The following is a 17162-nucleotide window of genomic DNA, read 5'->3' on the forward strand; positions in this document are numbered from 1 at the left end:
CATTACCAGTTGAAATATAATGCGTTGTGACGTTGCCCATAGTCTAACAATCCTTATTTAGAAAACAATAGTAGCGTGACAGCTGCTATTTTTTTGATTTCAAATGATGGGGATTATTCTTTTTTCCTTTGTTTTTTCCCTCCTGACTTCTACCTGTATTATTATGCAGCTATTAGTCACGAGTTTCAAAATAATTAAGCAAAAAATTGACTTTGCAGAAAACAACGTACAGAAAATTTCGATCCATTGTTTCAAAAACTTGGTAAAATATTTCTAACATCAAGACACTTTCTACTAACTAACTCTCTGTTAATTAATATTTTGAAATTTATAACGTCTATTCTAAAAACTGATTAAAATTACAAAAAAATATTTATAAAGTCGAGTGAAAACAACTGAAATACTCCAAAACGTTAAACCATAGAACTCTAAATGATTCATGTTTTTTTTTTTTTTTTTGCATCTGAGGATGCAAAAAAAAAAAAATCTGTTGTGTTACAAAATCGTCTTACAGGGCCCATTTACCTAGAATTTCTGCAAACGAACTTCCGCTACTATTGGAGGATATTCCCCTTGGCTACAAGGATTGGTATGTACTTTCAGCATGACGGAGCTCCTGCACGTTATACCCGTCTGGTGATACAATATCTAAATCGAACTTTCCCTGAACGATGGATCGGCCGCGGTGGTCCCGTTCATTGGCCACCAAGGTCTCCAGACCTCACTCCGTTAGATTTTTTGTTTGTGGGGATGGATGAAAAGCGCAGTATACAAAGAAAAGGTGAATACAAGAGACGAATTGCTCGCTCGCATTCTGGATACTGCTGCCCTCATAAAGGAACGCCAAGACGACCTCAGAAGAACAGCATGTTATATTACCACAAGAGTTGCAAAGTGCATGAGGTTGGCGGTGGGATTTTCGAACATTTATTGTGAACTGTAAAAAAAATTGTCAATTATTTGTGTTTAAAAAAGTCAATATATACAAACTAATTCATTTATCGTTCTTTAATACCTCTCATAATGGCTTTGTGCGCGCCAGTTTCAAACAGCTCTTATGTCCGTATCCATTGAGAATTAGACATGTTTATAGTATCGGAATAATCGATACTATAACCTCCCAAAATATTTATTATTCCTCCTGAATCACCCTATATATACGAGGGTTTCTCCAAAAGTAATGTCCAACTTTTTATTTATGTACTGTATGCATTTTTACAAAGATATATTTATTCTCTGTATGGAATTGTTACTGTGCATTGTATTGATATTTCCTTCCTGCCTATATAGGTCTAGGGCATTGTATACATATTTCCTTCCTGCCTCTTATTATGCTAACTGATGTATGGAGTATTGGCTCAACTCTATATATACAGGGTTGATAAAAAAAAAATATGTAAATGGAAACTCAGTTTTTTAGTATACAGGTTATTTAACCACATAAGAAAGTGACGTCATCTTCTTCACTGAAACAAAAGCAGCCATATGCAACGTTCACGTCCCGATCAGTTTCACAAAGAATCATAAACCAAAAGAAAATTTAATTTACGCATTGCATAAATACCTTGCAGAGATAGATTGTTTGTGTAAACGTAAGAATGGGGATAAGCAAAACGTCTCTGAGGAAACAATAGACCGTGTTCTTTTAGATTATTTGCACAGATCACAAAAATCATGTTTAAGGGAGGTGACCAATAGCTTATCATGATCGGTATCTTATAAATGGGAACTAGTGCTGGAATTGGAATATATTAACAACCGGAACGCTATTATTTGGCAACAAAAGCAAACATTTATACACCAGTTCTCGTTGGTTCTGATAGTCAGACGCCACAATTAATTACGGTTGTGCTGCTCGAACTTTTAATGAGCAATGACTAACGTTTTGGACTCCCCCCCCCCTTTATTTATCTCTCCTCTTTTGAAATTTAATAACTGGAACGGCATGGTATTCTGGCGAGTTCCAGCCCAATTCGAACAGTGGTGGGAATATTTTTCGTAAGGTATCTCGCGCTTATTAACCGGATAATCCAACAAGAAGAATGCGTATTAAATATGTGTATTTTAGATATTTACATCTACAGTCATAGATTAAAAGGTTTCAGGAAAAAAAATTCCTTTAATTTTCTATCCATTCCATCAGGATTGAAAATAGGAAAATTTCAAAATGTAATATTGTAACTTTCGTGATAATTATTAATAATTAATTCACGAAAATAATAAAAATGTTTTTTCTTCTACAAAATGTAAGAATAGTTTCAACTTATTTAAGTACAATATGACAAAAATTAATTATTTAAGTTATAGAACGTTTACATTAAACGTTTAATGTAATACCCTACTGTTCATTATAATGAAAAAATGTTTCATGATTGTTGGGGCTTGGTTTTTTATAGTGATGAAATGTTAGCACAAGACATGGATCTTCTCCACTTTGTTTATTCAAGAGAGCTGTACAGCTTTTATATTAACTTATCACCAGGTGAACTGTCAAATCTGCAACTGTCAAAACGCAAACCGACCAATATATAAGTTTACATATACAGTGTCAACCACAAAGATATTTAAAATATCCTTCCTGCTTTTCGACAGTTGTGATTCACAATCCACTTCTGTATGAATTCTTTCGTCATTCTGGTCATTGGAGGCAGAATTAAAATATAGAAAAAATCAACAACTTTTGCTATTAGGAAATCCATTCTATTCGGACAACCAAACTAAAGAAATTGAATTACATTATAGGACAAAAAAAATAATAAAAAATAAATAATATATACAGGGTGTTTCAGTTAAACGTTTCAGAACTTCTAAGAGGGGTAGGGTACATCCTGACAACTCGAAATCATATAGCAATGTGCGGTCGGAAATGCTTTCCTGAAACGGTGTTGTACACAGAAGCACCATAAAAAGAAAAGAGACCGTAAGTGAGAAATCGTTTTAATAATACATGAAAAGAAGCAAAAGGTACATGGATTAAAGTAAATGTTCGAAGTTTCTTCCACGGGCTACAATGCACGCCTCACATCTCCGACGCATGGACATCCGAACATTCTGGAATACTCCAGGCGAATTTCGAATTTCTTCGGCAGCTACTGCGATTCTTGCAACCAGCTCCTTCAGCATTGTCAACAGGGGCGTCATAAACTAGCGATTTCATATGACCCCAGAAATAAAAATCAAGACATGATGGGTCGGGTGACCGAGCAGGCCAACGCACGGGACCACCACGTCCGATCCACTGTTGACCAAATGTGACATCCAGGTAGTTACGAACATCTCCGCTATAATGGGCAGGGGCTCCATCGTGTTGGAACCACATTGTCTGTTGCGTCGATGCAGAAATCTGTTCATCTCTCAAAAGTTGTGGCAATACTTGCTGCAGAAAGATCAAGTAGATAGGTCCGGTTAGACGACACGGTAACAGGTAAGGTCCGATGAGGTGATCTCCCATAATACCGGCCCATTCATTGACCGAAAATCGAATCTGTGCTGCACGACGACTTCTGTGTACAATACCGCTTCAGGAAAGCATTTCCGACCCCACATTGCTATATGATTTCGAGTTGTCAGGATGTACCCTACCCCTCTTAGAAGTTCTGAAACGTTTAACTGAAACACCCTGTATAATCAATCAGATCAGGAAGTCTTCAGCAAGGTCAAACTGAATTTGGAATTAAGCATAAGTTTTTTTGAAATGCCATATTTGGCCTATATATTGCTATATGGAGGCATCTGTGGTGTAATGTCTAAAAATATTGAGAATCAAATGAACAAGCAGAGTTAATAATGAAAGAGTTCTATAAATAGCAAACAGTTGTAGTAGGATTTTAGAAGCATCAGTGACTAAGGCTATATTGCTCCATGTATACTGTCTGTAAATTGGGTGTGGTCGATTTTCTGTTTCCTGAATCAGAGTTTGTTTCCGGGAGAAAAAACCATGATACCGTCGCTTGAGACCAACAACTCAGCCACGTTGTAAAAGGGGCCCATAAAAATTCCTCGCGTTATCGGCGAGACTCGAACTCGGGTCTTTTCCACCCAGCGTGGCGATTCTACCAATTGTACTACTCACACGGGCGGCAAACAGAGAGAGGGAGAAAACCTTATTAAAGACTATACTGAACAGAAAATCGGCATACTGTTGACACATCTGAAAGGAGAAAAGGTTGACATGAAACTGAACTGGAGGGCAAAATAATGGGCCCTCGCGAGTAGCACAGCTGTTACAATCGGTGTCCTCCCACACCGGTTGCAAAAGGCCCGAGATCGAATGCCGCCAGGAATTTTTATTGGATTCTTTTGTACAACTCGGCTGAGATGGTCAGCGTCAGGCGAGCGTTCCATGATTTTTATCCGGGAAACTCAGGTTTTTCGTCCAGCGAAAGGAAAACCGACCGAATGACATATGCAATTACAGACACGATATACTAACGCCTCATATTTGATTTGGCGTTTATCATATACCTAACCTATAAAGATAATGGGATCCGGAGGGTGAAGAGAGAGAAGATAGAGCGGCTCCGAAACGATAGTTCACCTCAGCAAAAGGAGATGGATGGACGACTTGAGAAAATGGAACATTAGACGATGGAAGACTGGATCAAATTCCGAGAAAATAATTCATGATGCTAGAGACAGAGAAACGTAGTATTTGCTGGCCGCCGATGTCCCTGATTGTTGTTATTTGGTTTTTAGGAGCATTAGCAACTTAAGGCCATATTGCTATGGGGATATGCGGTGGTCATTTCTTGACCTTTCCGCATCCTCCGTGTTTATGGTCACGGGCTCGAACCCCGGTCTAATCAAGAAGCGTGTGCTTCTTGATTAGACCGGGGTCACTGCAGGAGCACTGCTGCTCCTGCCCACGGAGGCGCCGATGTCCATGGTGAACAATTCCTTAATATGTACTTTGTGCATTTCTTCTGTTAAGTCCAAGCATTTTGCAAGTCACGAATTTTAGCTTGTATCTATATGTGCAACTAATGAGAATATTATAACCCAGTTCGCTACAGGACTAACTGAAATCTGTATTATTCAACAATGATCCGCTCATTACCAACAGGATACATTCTGGCATTCTCTTTCATTCGGTAGTCCTGAACATATCGCCTTAAAACACCTGGATCAAAATGAAGATGGATAAGGTTTTAATTATATTTCGGTGTGCGCCATGTTCGTTTGAAATAGACGCTTCTTTCAGATGAAATAGACCATCTCTACCTAATGCACTTGGCAACATGAGTGACACCCTAGCAGACCACTTAACTTTTTTTTCTTCCTTTCGACACGCCAATGTTTCTTGAGTTCCAGACTCTGTGGTGTTGTCGGTCTTCTAATGACCGAGGTCTTATTACCTGATGCACGACTCATGTCACGATTTTCTCCGGAGGAAAAAGATAGTGGAGTTGTGAGTGATTGTGCATGCATTGCTGTACGAAAGTTGCATGTGTTCATTGCTTTGCGAAAGGGGGGGGGGGAGGAATATCAGGAGCAAAGTCATTGAATTGATCAACGTACTTTTGAATGGAGGAATGCCCCGAAACCTTTCATAGAACTACTATCACTCGAACTCAACAACTATTATTGTTAAAGAGACTGGTACTGGGACTACAATGTACTTCGGAAATTCTGTAAAACATGGCAAACTTTTATTGACAATGGATAAATCAGTTGAATTTATCCATTTTCAAAGCGTATCAGCAGAACATTAAGTGTCATGAATTAATATTATAATAAAACTATCAGAGCTAGTTCTCACTAGCTCTCATCCTGTAAAAACTCAGTTCCAATCACTACTAGCACAGCTCGAGAGGACTAAAAATCAACTGCTGAAAAACCTTTGTGATAGGCACGACGAATTTCAATTCTCTAAATCTGAATGGTGTAATGTGTTTGTCCTTAACTTTAACAAAGAAAATATCGGCTTTTATATAATTTACACCATTTTATTAATCGAAGGATACGATTTCGAGTCTTACTTTAAAACAAACGTAGAAAAACGACTTAATCACTTACGAAGGTTGCTGCTGCTGAGCAGGTGTTTCTCTCTTCCTGCCATACAGCTGTCGGTACAGTTTGTATTGGTCGCCGTACAGCCAGCATACTTTCCACCATTGTCGGCAAACCAGGATGGTGCTGGACTTGACTGGCTTCCCACTTGTGGACATTGAGGATGTCTTATATCCAAATGTGCGATGGTATTACCAAATATATTCCAATTCAACTGGAGCGAAGCGCTTCTCGAGAATGGTCACAACGCGCGAGCACACACCACACACGTAAAGACTGGATGAGCATCAAATGATTTCGGTCTATACTGAAAAGCGGAGGGGAGATGAGCACAAACTACAAGAATATGAGTTAGCTGCATCGTCAAACTGCCTTCTGTAACTTTCTTTACACGGTAAAAGGGATTTTCTTTTCCTTGATGGCTGTATCTGATTAATTATGTCAGGCGGCCATCATTCCACTAATCATTTATTCTTCGGCGACGGGGGATCACGGTCACAAAGTCAACGGCCTGAATTCTCACACACGTGACCGACCTAGCTACCAGGTGGGCAACTCATTTATCACTGGGAAGTTGGGTTTAGCAAATAAAAGGTGCATCTGGTACGAGGCAACCTTGCTGCTGTATCACGTGGTAAAGCTTCCACGTGCTGCGCGAATGAAAAGACGATCCCTGTTAAAATATAAGTGGAGAGCTAAGTGAAACGAAAACTTCATGTACTGTTTCGCCTATTTTTGTTTTGTGTCACAGACTTCAATAATAATGAAAATTATGAAATAGAGATTAAGAATCCCTCCTCGTGGTATATGAAAAACAAACTACCAGCCGTGTTTCGCATAATCATCAGACGTTTACCTTCATAAACATGGTCATGAAAAAGACCGCAAGCACACCACGTAACTCACAATTACAAATTTCCACACGAAGAACAAATAAGAAACTTCAAAAATTGCTTCCGGCTGACACCGATACGTGCAATAACTTTATCATCTGACGGCAACACTACCCTCCTCTCAGTCACGACTTTCGGTCGAATTACTCGTTGGGTCACATGAGGATAATGAATGCCACGATTCCGTAACAGTCTTTCATCACGGGAGGATTTATCTATTTCAGAGGTCTAATTTTGAACGGCAATAGAACTCTGAGACTCACGTCTCTTGGCAGCGACAATCACATTGACCACAGCCAACTGACCACACGGCGAAGTACAAACACTGGCTTTTCTCCAACATCGTCATTATTCATATCACACGAGTGATGCTAAATCGTTACACACTCTCATTTATGCGACTTTCAATCTTTGGCAACTCCCACTGACATGCCGAGTTCGATATGCGGAACTTTTCCGTGCGCCACTATCTGCACCAGCGTTCCGTACCCCCTCTCTGCAGAGACGACTACGGAGACACACCTGTCGCCGGTAGCAAAACGGACCGCCACTAGAAGGGTAGTGGAGCATGAGAACCAATCCACGCGGAGCAGCATAAAAATGTGGTAAACAACCCCTCCTGTCTTCCCCTTACCCCAAGAGTCAACCAGAAGGGGCGTGAGGTTGAAGAACACTCCGTCTCATCAAAGTGTGGCACCTTAGCTACGTACCCGCTCATTACACGGCTGATGGATGTGGACTGGTCCATTTTTCACGTAGGGAGACCTACTCACGCGTGAACGTCATCCCAACAAAACTAAAAACAGACTGAAAAAAATAAAAATAACGTGGTCTGTCCGGAACATGCACTGAAGACACCACAACATTTAAGCCATTTAACTCCTAAAGTGCACATTAAATTTCTCGAGATGTTTAAACGTAGGACGGTAGAAACAATTCAACGTGTGGTGGTCTCGGTACCATTAACAAAAACAAGGGTTCCAAATTATCTAGCTACTGGTGCTGAGTAAATTAAGATACTAAGTAAATTAAGGTACTTTAAAACAGTCCAATAAACTCAGTTGTAAGAAGAATAGTAAAAAGATAGAGTAAGAAAGTTTGTCGAAGGGAGTAACAACTTCCATTCATTCCAATGAAAGGAAAAGAAGAAAATAAACCGACACGCGATTGTGTGCGCCACTTGTTTTGATCTCAGATTGAAAGAGAAAGCAAATGTACTGTATCTAGCTATTCCCAATTTAGCAGTACAGTCCATGCTAGTTTTTCTTCGGTTTAATGGAATGTCAGAATCAAGAGCAAGTTCATAGTTCTTCGAACTATTGATAAATATATCAGGTACCAGAGAAAGTTCAGTGGTGAATAACAATAATAATGAGGAATCGCTCAGCATTTTAATGTATGGATAAAGAAGAGTTATCATACGAAGTTTAATCCATCAACAGTGTTCCGTCCTGATCAAAACGGGGGGAGGGGGGGCAGGTCTATTAATGAAAGCAGATGCAATCATTTTTAATTTTAATGAATCGAAGAGAGTGCATGATTCACATTAACTAAATTAAGTCAGGAGAATTCCCAGTTCAAAAGGGCGAAACGCCACAAAAAAAAAACGCCCAGCACTTCAGACAGAAACCGTCAACGGACGTTCTGTGGTACTGCCCAATATACCGTAATATTACGTGTTGATGTGGTTCATGAGTGTCGTTAAGGAGGCGTAAAACAAAATTTCGGGTCCATCAGAGAAATTTTGCAATAGGCTTTTGTCAAACCAAATTAAACGTTAATTTTCAACTACCCTAGATGGTATACTTGAGTTTTCTACTGTAGATCTTCCTCATTCCGCCTTCCCCCTTCCCAGTATGACAAGCAGATGTGGGAATAACTCGTATTCCGTCATGAAATCATAATCTGTTACTTGCTCGAGATTGTTTAGTCATAATACAAGAGGGGGTAGAGAATTTATGAAAGTATTGTAATGCATATTGAGATCGATTTGTTTGTTTGTAGAAGAATGGAATACACCGGAAAGAAATCTAATAATCGTAATCCGAGACTAACCAAGAGAGAGAGAGAAAAAAAAATAGATATTTTTTTTCACATTTCCGCGAGTGGAAAAAACCCAAGTTTGTGAGGAAACGTCCCTTCACCTCCGCATGGAACCGACAAACCGCAGCTTGAGTGAAAAAACCTTTACGCAGGAACTCTGGTCACAGATGGAGTGAAGAATCAATGTTAGTGGGGAAATGAAGTTGTTGAATGTTAAACTAAAATTATGTTGTACTTATATTTATTTTATGTTGTACTTATATTTTGCACATAAAGGGCTAAAAACACATAATGTGCATGACATAATTTATATATAAAAATATATTGATTAAATAGAGTAGTGATTAATGTATAGCATAAAATATAAAGTATACAACTAAATTAGCATAATACAAAATTAAATAATTATTTGTTTTACAAATTCTAAGGGGCAAGCAAATATAGGAGCAAGCAAATATAGGAAGATATTTGAGTACCGAGCGTGATATTTTGCAAAGATTTTGAAAATTCAACACTTTATCCAAATGAACAAAGTTTTCCTACGTCATGATCTTTTGATCGTGGTACAGCGGCAAGAAGGGTTTTTGTCTTAAGTCTTCCTCCTTTATACGCAGCGCTATTTTCAAAGTTGATGCTGTCAAAAGTTTTGAAAATTAACCAAATTGACACGCGTAGTTACTTCGTATCTTAAATAAAATTTCGCAAACGCTGAACTACGTATCGTTACCACGCTATATACGGCCGTGAAGAATCCGCTTACTGGATCCTTTCTCGTTTATATATTCATATTAACGTGGGTACTTATCCAATAAAATAAGGGAACGAGAGTAAGGGGAAGAAGACAACTAGTTGTACTTAATGTTATCTTTTAGTATCAATTAGGTGGTTTAAATTTAAACAATTTGTGCCAACAATTAACAATGAATCCCCACTTCCTGAGGCTGTTTATTAGCCCAGTATCTGGCTAAATAAATAAACAAGTAAATATGTTCTGAAAATAGAGGGAAATTCACTACTACAACCGACTTTTAGATAGAGATGAATGTAATAACATCTTTAATAAAAATGATAAAGGGGAAAAAAAAACTTTCTTTAGCAAATAATAAAACTTGGTGTTGAGAAATAGCTATATACCCTGTCCACTTTGTCCCGGCTTTCAACCTTTCCTGATTTAAGTTTTAATTTAAATTTATCAGACCTGATGGCAGGATTCAACATGAAATCCAGAAACGTCACCAATTATTATGTACCGGTTTAATTAAATAAATTTTCTGTTTATTCTCCGGGACGACTACACGGTCAGAGGAGTTCACAAGGTAGAGAGAATACAAGAAACAGAACCGGATTTAGCAGTCACTGGCTTGAACTCCGGCCACTCAAGGCACGTGTACTTTGCACCGTCGCGCTGACTACGCGGCCTATTTAATGGTTAATGTCATATTTTTCACATTAAAACAGATTTGAATAATTTAAAATGCGCTTGGAATAGAGTTCGAAATATTATGAAGTTTCTCCTCGCATGATCACATGATTAGTGTGGATTGGTACTCAAATAATATATCAGATTGACAAGTATGATAAATAAATATGTTTCAGCTATTTCCAAAAGAGGTACAAATAAATAAAAGCGTAATGAAGAGAGAGAGAGAGAGAGAGAGAGAGAGAGAATGCTGCGCGTACCCCCTCTTGGGAAACCAGGGCTTTTCATCCAAGAAGCAGGCAAACCGAACAGAGAATATACGAATTTACAAACAATGCAGTGACACATCATGGACTTAACAAAAAAACATCACATCTCATCCTGTAGACTTCAGTGGTGCAACTTGAGCCAGCTGGAATGAAGAACAGTAACGGGTTGCTTTACTGTCGCTTCAAGGGTTTATTTGGGGAATATTGAGGGAAGAATCAGTATATGGCGATGCCTGCTAAAACAAGATTTCCTGCCTTCAATAATATGGTAGCCGTTGTTTTTTTGTTGAAGGTAATTTAGTAGCTCGACGTTAAGTTGAAACTTACTTATATTTGTCTTTGCCACATCTCCGACAGTTACATCATCCACTGTTCCAAGAGTACATGCTCGGTCCATACAGCTGTCAGGTAATTTCTCTGCAATGTCAATATGCTTCTCTGGTCTGCAAGTTCTCATGACCAGCGTTTCAGATGAGCATATCTGGAGACGTAATGGTAGGGCAGCGCAGAATCCCACCTCAACCAACCAGAGCGTTTATAATTAAGGAAGGAATTGACATAGGCATGAAGGAACGTTCCTCAGGACTTTTTTGGTTCAAAGCTGAGAAGCATAAAAGTTTGCATCGCTGCAAGGTCGTTTTGTACTAATATCTGCTAGTTTTCCGCATTAAATAAAGATTTTTATTCTAAAAATTTGAGAATTTATTGCCGTTAACTTACCTATCTGTATGCAGAAGCTCAAATGAATTAATCTACGCCTATAGGGTGGAGTAATTTTCTAACACTGAACGCAGTTTACACATTTTCAACAATTCAGAGCCTATCAGCAAAAATGCAAGAGCAAGCTGTCTTTCTTGTGTGGAGTGCTATGTCAGATTTCGTAACTCGAAATTTCATGAGGTAACACCATACAAAACTACTCTATTCGCACAGAAATTCTATAGATATAAGCTGCCTGTTAACTGGACATTGAAGTCTCCTAATACAATTAATCAACATGGTTATACGACAGCACTTCTAAAGAACGTTTATGTTAGAGGAAGTGTGTGCGTCGAAGATGGGAGAAGCAGGACGACTCTCCCAGGATTTATCCTGCATTACCTTCATAACTCTTAATAAACAAAAACTGGCTTTCATAATGCACACCATCCGCCACCAGAAACTTTTCAGCGAACTACATTACAAAACACATTCACAAAACAGAATAGATGGATATTGTATTAGTAAAAAGATGTACGTGAAAAAAGGCCTACGTACCCAGGATTCATGCTAGAGCGATAATGTTGCGTGACTGGGAAACCAGGAAAATAAATAAAATATAAACGGTTGGGTTAAAATTCGTTTAATAACTAATTAGAACAAAAAAACAAAAAGGTAATAAACACAAAGCTTTCGGACGGAAGGCGCCCTTCTTCAGTTGTGACAGTTGCCGTTATTGTAAAAATACAGAATATCTTGTGCGTGCCATGGTGGTCATGCGTGGCGAGAATCGCGTGCTACAGGTGCTTGCAACAATTAGCTGGCTGAAGTGGAGGTTTGTTGCTGTAGTTGCAATACTCGGGAAGCTCTGAGAGCCAACGTTTGTCAGCTAGAAGGATGGTTGCCTCAGTGATGGGGTTGATGCTACATCCTCTATTTCGGTTAAAGGAACCACTACAACACGAGATGTGGAGGGATTCCAACAAGACACGGCGACGGTAGTTGCGGGATCGGTCACTAATCTGGACGTTGCGGCGTGCATCGATGTTTTGCTGGGTAGACCGGAAGAGCTCAGCAATCGTGAGTAACCCAACTCCGCCGAACGGATGGCTTTCGTGCTCAGAGAGCCGATTACTGAGTCTTCTGCCGATTTCCCCAACATAGCAGCCAGTGCAATCACGGCAAGAAATACACTACACAAATCCAGTCTGTTGTAGGGAGGGGGGGACTGGTGTTTTAACTCTCGAGACGAGGAACAGCAACTCTCTCCCTGGAAGGTGTAAACACTTTATCCCATGAACCTGTAATACCCTAGAAATTTGTTGCGACAGGTTCAGATAGTACAGGATAAATGTTGTTGTGGTGGGGTCATCACTGCACATGGCCCTGTGGTTGGCAACACAGTCACAGTCCTGTAGGTCGCACCTATCCAAGGCACTGGTAGGCTATTCGCACTTTGCCAGATCTGCCTTAACCTTAGTAACCACAGTGCGCCTATCATCCTCAGAACTGGAGTGAGTCCAGGCGCAGGTTAGTAGGGCTTGTGCCATGCCGGAAGATGTCTGTGTGCATGTGCTGACCGGTAGTTGGTAAATTGGCCAGCACAGCTTGCAAAAGACTGAAGTATTTAAACGTGAACCCTCGAGCCGGACAAGGGTGTCTAAGAAAGGAAGAGCACTGGCCGACTCCAGTTCGATGGTGAATTGAATGGAGGGGGATAGAGTTGAGGTGGCGTAGGAGCAGATCTCCTGACTCCCGAGGGATGACCACGAACACATCGTCCACGTACCGGCACCAAAAGGCTATGGGATCTGGCAAACCCACAAATGCGCGATCCTCCAGCTCCTCCAGTGCGATGGTTGCCGTGACTGAACTAACCGGTGAACCCATGGCAGTGCCGTGTATCTGCCGGTAGATGGACTCACAAAACATAACGGCACCACCAGTCAAGCACAATCTAAGGGCGGTGCAAATGTCGTCGGAAGTTAGAGAAGATCTGCTGCTTAGGGTTTGGTCGAACAAAAAGCAACGATTTTTATGCGCGAACCGAGAACATTTCGTTTTGGTGTCCTTTCATTCCTGCAATCAGCGCATGGGAACAAACATAATATCCAGTGCGTCAGCTACAATACACGGTATAATATATGGCCTGTTGTGATATGTAATGAAATTTAATGAAATTTGAGAAGGGTCGACAAATATTTTGAAAGACCCAAATATAAATTTTCATGATAATCCCTCCAATGGGAGTCAAGTAAAAATGGTCAGAGAACGAAATAATAACTGCCAGATATCTATTAGTCCGATTTTAATGAATCGGACTAATAGAAATCTTTCTTCCAACAAATCTTTCTAATGAGCCAAATATAAAATTTAGTGAAAATCCATCACTGGAAGTCGAGTTATTACATGCGGACGGGCCGACCGGGCTAGCCGAGTGGGTAAAGTGCCTGGCTCCCAACCCAAAGGTCGCGGGTTCGATTCCCGTCTCGGGCTTGGATCAAAGTACGGCAAAAACCTTGGGAGGTGCATTATGGCCACAGAAGCCTATGCGCCAACAACTACGAAAAAAAAAAAAAAAAAAAAACATGGGGACGGACGGACGGACATGATGAAGACAACAGGCGCTTTTCGCATATATGTATAAGTATGGATGATCATATTGCAATGTAGTTATAAATATCAATAAAATCAGTTATTCCTATCTATATCACTAGTTTCAAAACTGAAAATTGACGAACGAATTTATATTATTTCTTTTGTTTTGTGGCCTCCAAGATTCGTATATTATTTTTGTTTGATAGTAATTTAAATTCATGACAAATTGTTGTTCAATTTCGTATTCAATTCTCTTTTAATCAAATTACGCATTTAACATCTACTGCTCGCACTCTCAATTTTTAATTCATTAATAAAATTAATTAATACAAATAAAAATTGTAAACTGAGGATAAGTACATTTGGTGTCCTACTTGGCTCTCAAAGAGAAAGTAGTTTAAAAAAAATAAAGTAAACATTTTAGTTAATAAGTAGGAGTGGCAATGGTACATTCAAGTCAAGTCTTCAAGTTCCAATTCGTGGGATGAGGAACGAATCCTCCTGAATTTTTTTAATGAAAAAAAATAATAATAAAATAATTGCCGTATAACTTGCAGATTATAACAGACAACATTTTGATATCTATAATTCATTAAATGAAATAAAAGGATATGATTAGCGATTTTTTTAAATATATTAGAATGAATCGAGAAACTTTTAATATTTTAGAACAGTGATTTTTAAACAGTAAAATAGGAAGTGTTAACAATATATACATGTACATATATTTTTTCCCCTTCTCCTGCCAACACATCTCTGCAGTGTTCCATTTGAATACACAGTAGTTTTTTTTTTTTTTTTTTTTTTTGTCCCTTATTAAGTGAGTCTTATATAAATACAGTATTTGAAATTAAAGCTTTAATACCCACGCTTAAAACTGAACTACTTGCGCTGATAGCCAGCAAGCTTAAACTAAAATTCATTCCGGTGAGCAGCAGATTAATAAAACCAACAGTGACACGCTTTTTTGTGAGTTCCCATTAATTGACATGAGTCATTTAAGCTGCGTATAGGCACTGGTTACCTATAAGGAAAAGAAACTTGATTTTTATATGTTCGTATCCTTAAAGTATTTTTGAGAAACAGGATAAGTTCCTGAAAGGCCTATTAACTTGATTCACTTTCCAATTAGTCTTAATAAAATGCCACCTAAAAAATAGAAGGAAAAAAAAAAGTTTCCATCGCTTGCTCATTACTCTCGAAGACAAAAACTCTTGAAACAAAATAGTTCCGAATTCCAATGTAAGTTCGTAACCCTGACTGCTCTAATTGCTCTATTCTGACTTATTAAACCATGCGTACGACATTTCTTTCTATTAACAGGAGTTATTAAGTGAATGAGATGTTTGGGAAGTCTCCCTTTATTGACAACAGATATTTTTTTCAATTTATCTATAACAACCACGTAAGATGGTTGTTATAGATAAATAAAAAAATAAATAAATAAAATAAAAATAAAATTTCAGTTTCAATAAGTGTAACCTGCATTCTTCTTCTTTCTAACTAAATTAATGGTTAGTTTACACCGAATAACAACGAAAAGGGGTATTTTTAAATATAAATATATTTTTAGCTGAGATTTTAATTTTCCTGTTCACATAACACGGTTGGACTGCTGTTGAGAAGCTTTCCACATGCTACCTGCATGTCAGACGGATATATAATTGAGGTATTTATAAAGCAAACCTCGGGCTGAGGTTTGCTTTATAAATACTGTACCTCAATTCGTTGGAGTTAATCAGTGTGCGAGTTAACGCTGTTACTAATTAGGTTAACTCATGTTCTTTTTATAGTTTTTGGTGTCATTTGCAGTTGAACGTGATTGTAAAATGTCACGTCACTGCGCTAATTGAACAGATAGGTTTTATTATGGGTGCAGAAGTTATACAATTAAATCTCACACCCGAGTCTATAACATCCTTATTAAAGATAGAGTATGAAGTTCATTTTGGCTACAAATTAAGTGATCAGGGCGAAAAGGAGGTTCCTCGTATACACTGCAATAATTGTGCTTTGCGTTTCGGACGCTAGTTTTTACTCACGTTAAAAAAAAAAAAAATAAATAAACGTGAAGTGTCACCGCAAGGTGTTTTGACGACGTTTTGGGTATTAACAAAAAATCTATCTTCAAGCCTAATAAAGTGTTAGTGAAGATAATCAAGGTATAGAGCTCCAGAACCTTAGTCATCTTCACTTGTGGAGGCGAACTAATGTTTAGGAGCCGCCCTACATTTGATACATAACAATCTTGACGAACCCCTCAGTGGCACCTACATGATGGGTCCACGGTGTCATTTTTCGTGCGTAACTTGCGCCACACACGAAGGCGTCCGTCCGTTGGCGTGTTGCACCAGGTACAGTATTTGTTGTTATTTGGTTTTTAGGAGCATTAGCAACTAAGGCCATATTGCTCCGGGGATATGCAATGGTCATTCCCTGACTTTTCCGCATCCTCCGTATTTGGTGGTCACGGGCTCGAACCCCGGTCTAATCAAGAAGCGTGTGCTACGCACTGCTGCTCCTGCTCACCTGGCTACGGAGGCGCCAGGTATAGTATTTGGACTCATCCGACCAGCACACTCGTTTACAGTCCTCCTATGTGCAACCAACGTGTTGCTGATAGCACAGCATTCGCCGTCAACGATGATCAGCAGTGAGGAGAAGGTGTCTTTTGGGTCGTCTGAACGTGCGGTGCATCGTCATTTGAGATATTGTTCTTGCATTCTCCATATTGTATTGAGATGTCAACTGTCGCACAGTGACCTTCCGTTGAGCCCGTATAACGCGCTGCACCCTTTGCTCACCACGAACATCCACCTTGCGTAATTCTTTATAGTTCTGTCGGCGGGAGGTGGTTTGACTCGTTTTGACACCATTCTTTGTGCACCTTAACCACAGTGGGCCACGAACAACTGAAAAGAATCGAACACGAAATTTAAATCAGTGCATGCATTTACCTAACTCGCTATGTTACTAAAACCGTGTAATAACCCCTTCTTTAAACTTAATAGGGAAGTGCTCCGTGGTCGATGCCAGTGGTTCCCAATCAGATTCTCTTCGCGAATCCCTTCAGTAATAATATTTTTATTTTTTGCAGAACCCATTTTAATAGTTATTTTATTAAAAGAAATAAGTTTTTGAAAGTTCATTGGAAACAAGAGCTTCTTAGCTGCTAAAGTCTGATATTGTCATCGGCTTGTAGTTAGGTGCAGAGTAATAATAAAATATAAT

General features: G+C 39.1%; 1 protein-coding gene across 2 annotated transcripts in view; it reads right to left on the reverse strand.

Moving 5' to 3' along the window:
- The window catches only part of LOC150078163 (uncharacterized), a 333303-nt gene that overhangs the window by 95519 nt on the left and 220622 nt on the right, over positions 1-17162 (reverse strand). Inside the window, exon 1 of one of the 2 annotated variants that reach the window (XM_090385416.1) lies at positions 6016-6263. The exons of the other annotated variant lie outside the window; for it this stretch is intronic. Within the exon in view, the coding sequence (XP_090241542.1) occupies positions 6016-6167 (152 nt within the window). The 5' untranslated portion in view covers positions 6168-6263. Of the gene's footprint in view, positions 1-6015; positions 6264-17162 lie in introns of those variants that run through there. 2 annotated transcript variants of the gene reach the window in all.

Source organism: Mastigoproctus giganteus, chromosome 11 (genome assembly GCF_048544385.1).
Source record: "Mastigoproctus giganteus isolate SK-2022 chromosome 11, ASM4854438v1, whole genome shotgun sequence".
NCBI lineage: Eukaryota > Metazoa > Arthropoda > Arachnida > Uropygi > Thelyphonidae > Mastigoproctus > Mastigoproctus giganteus.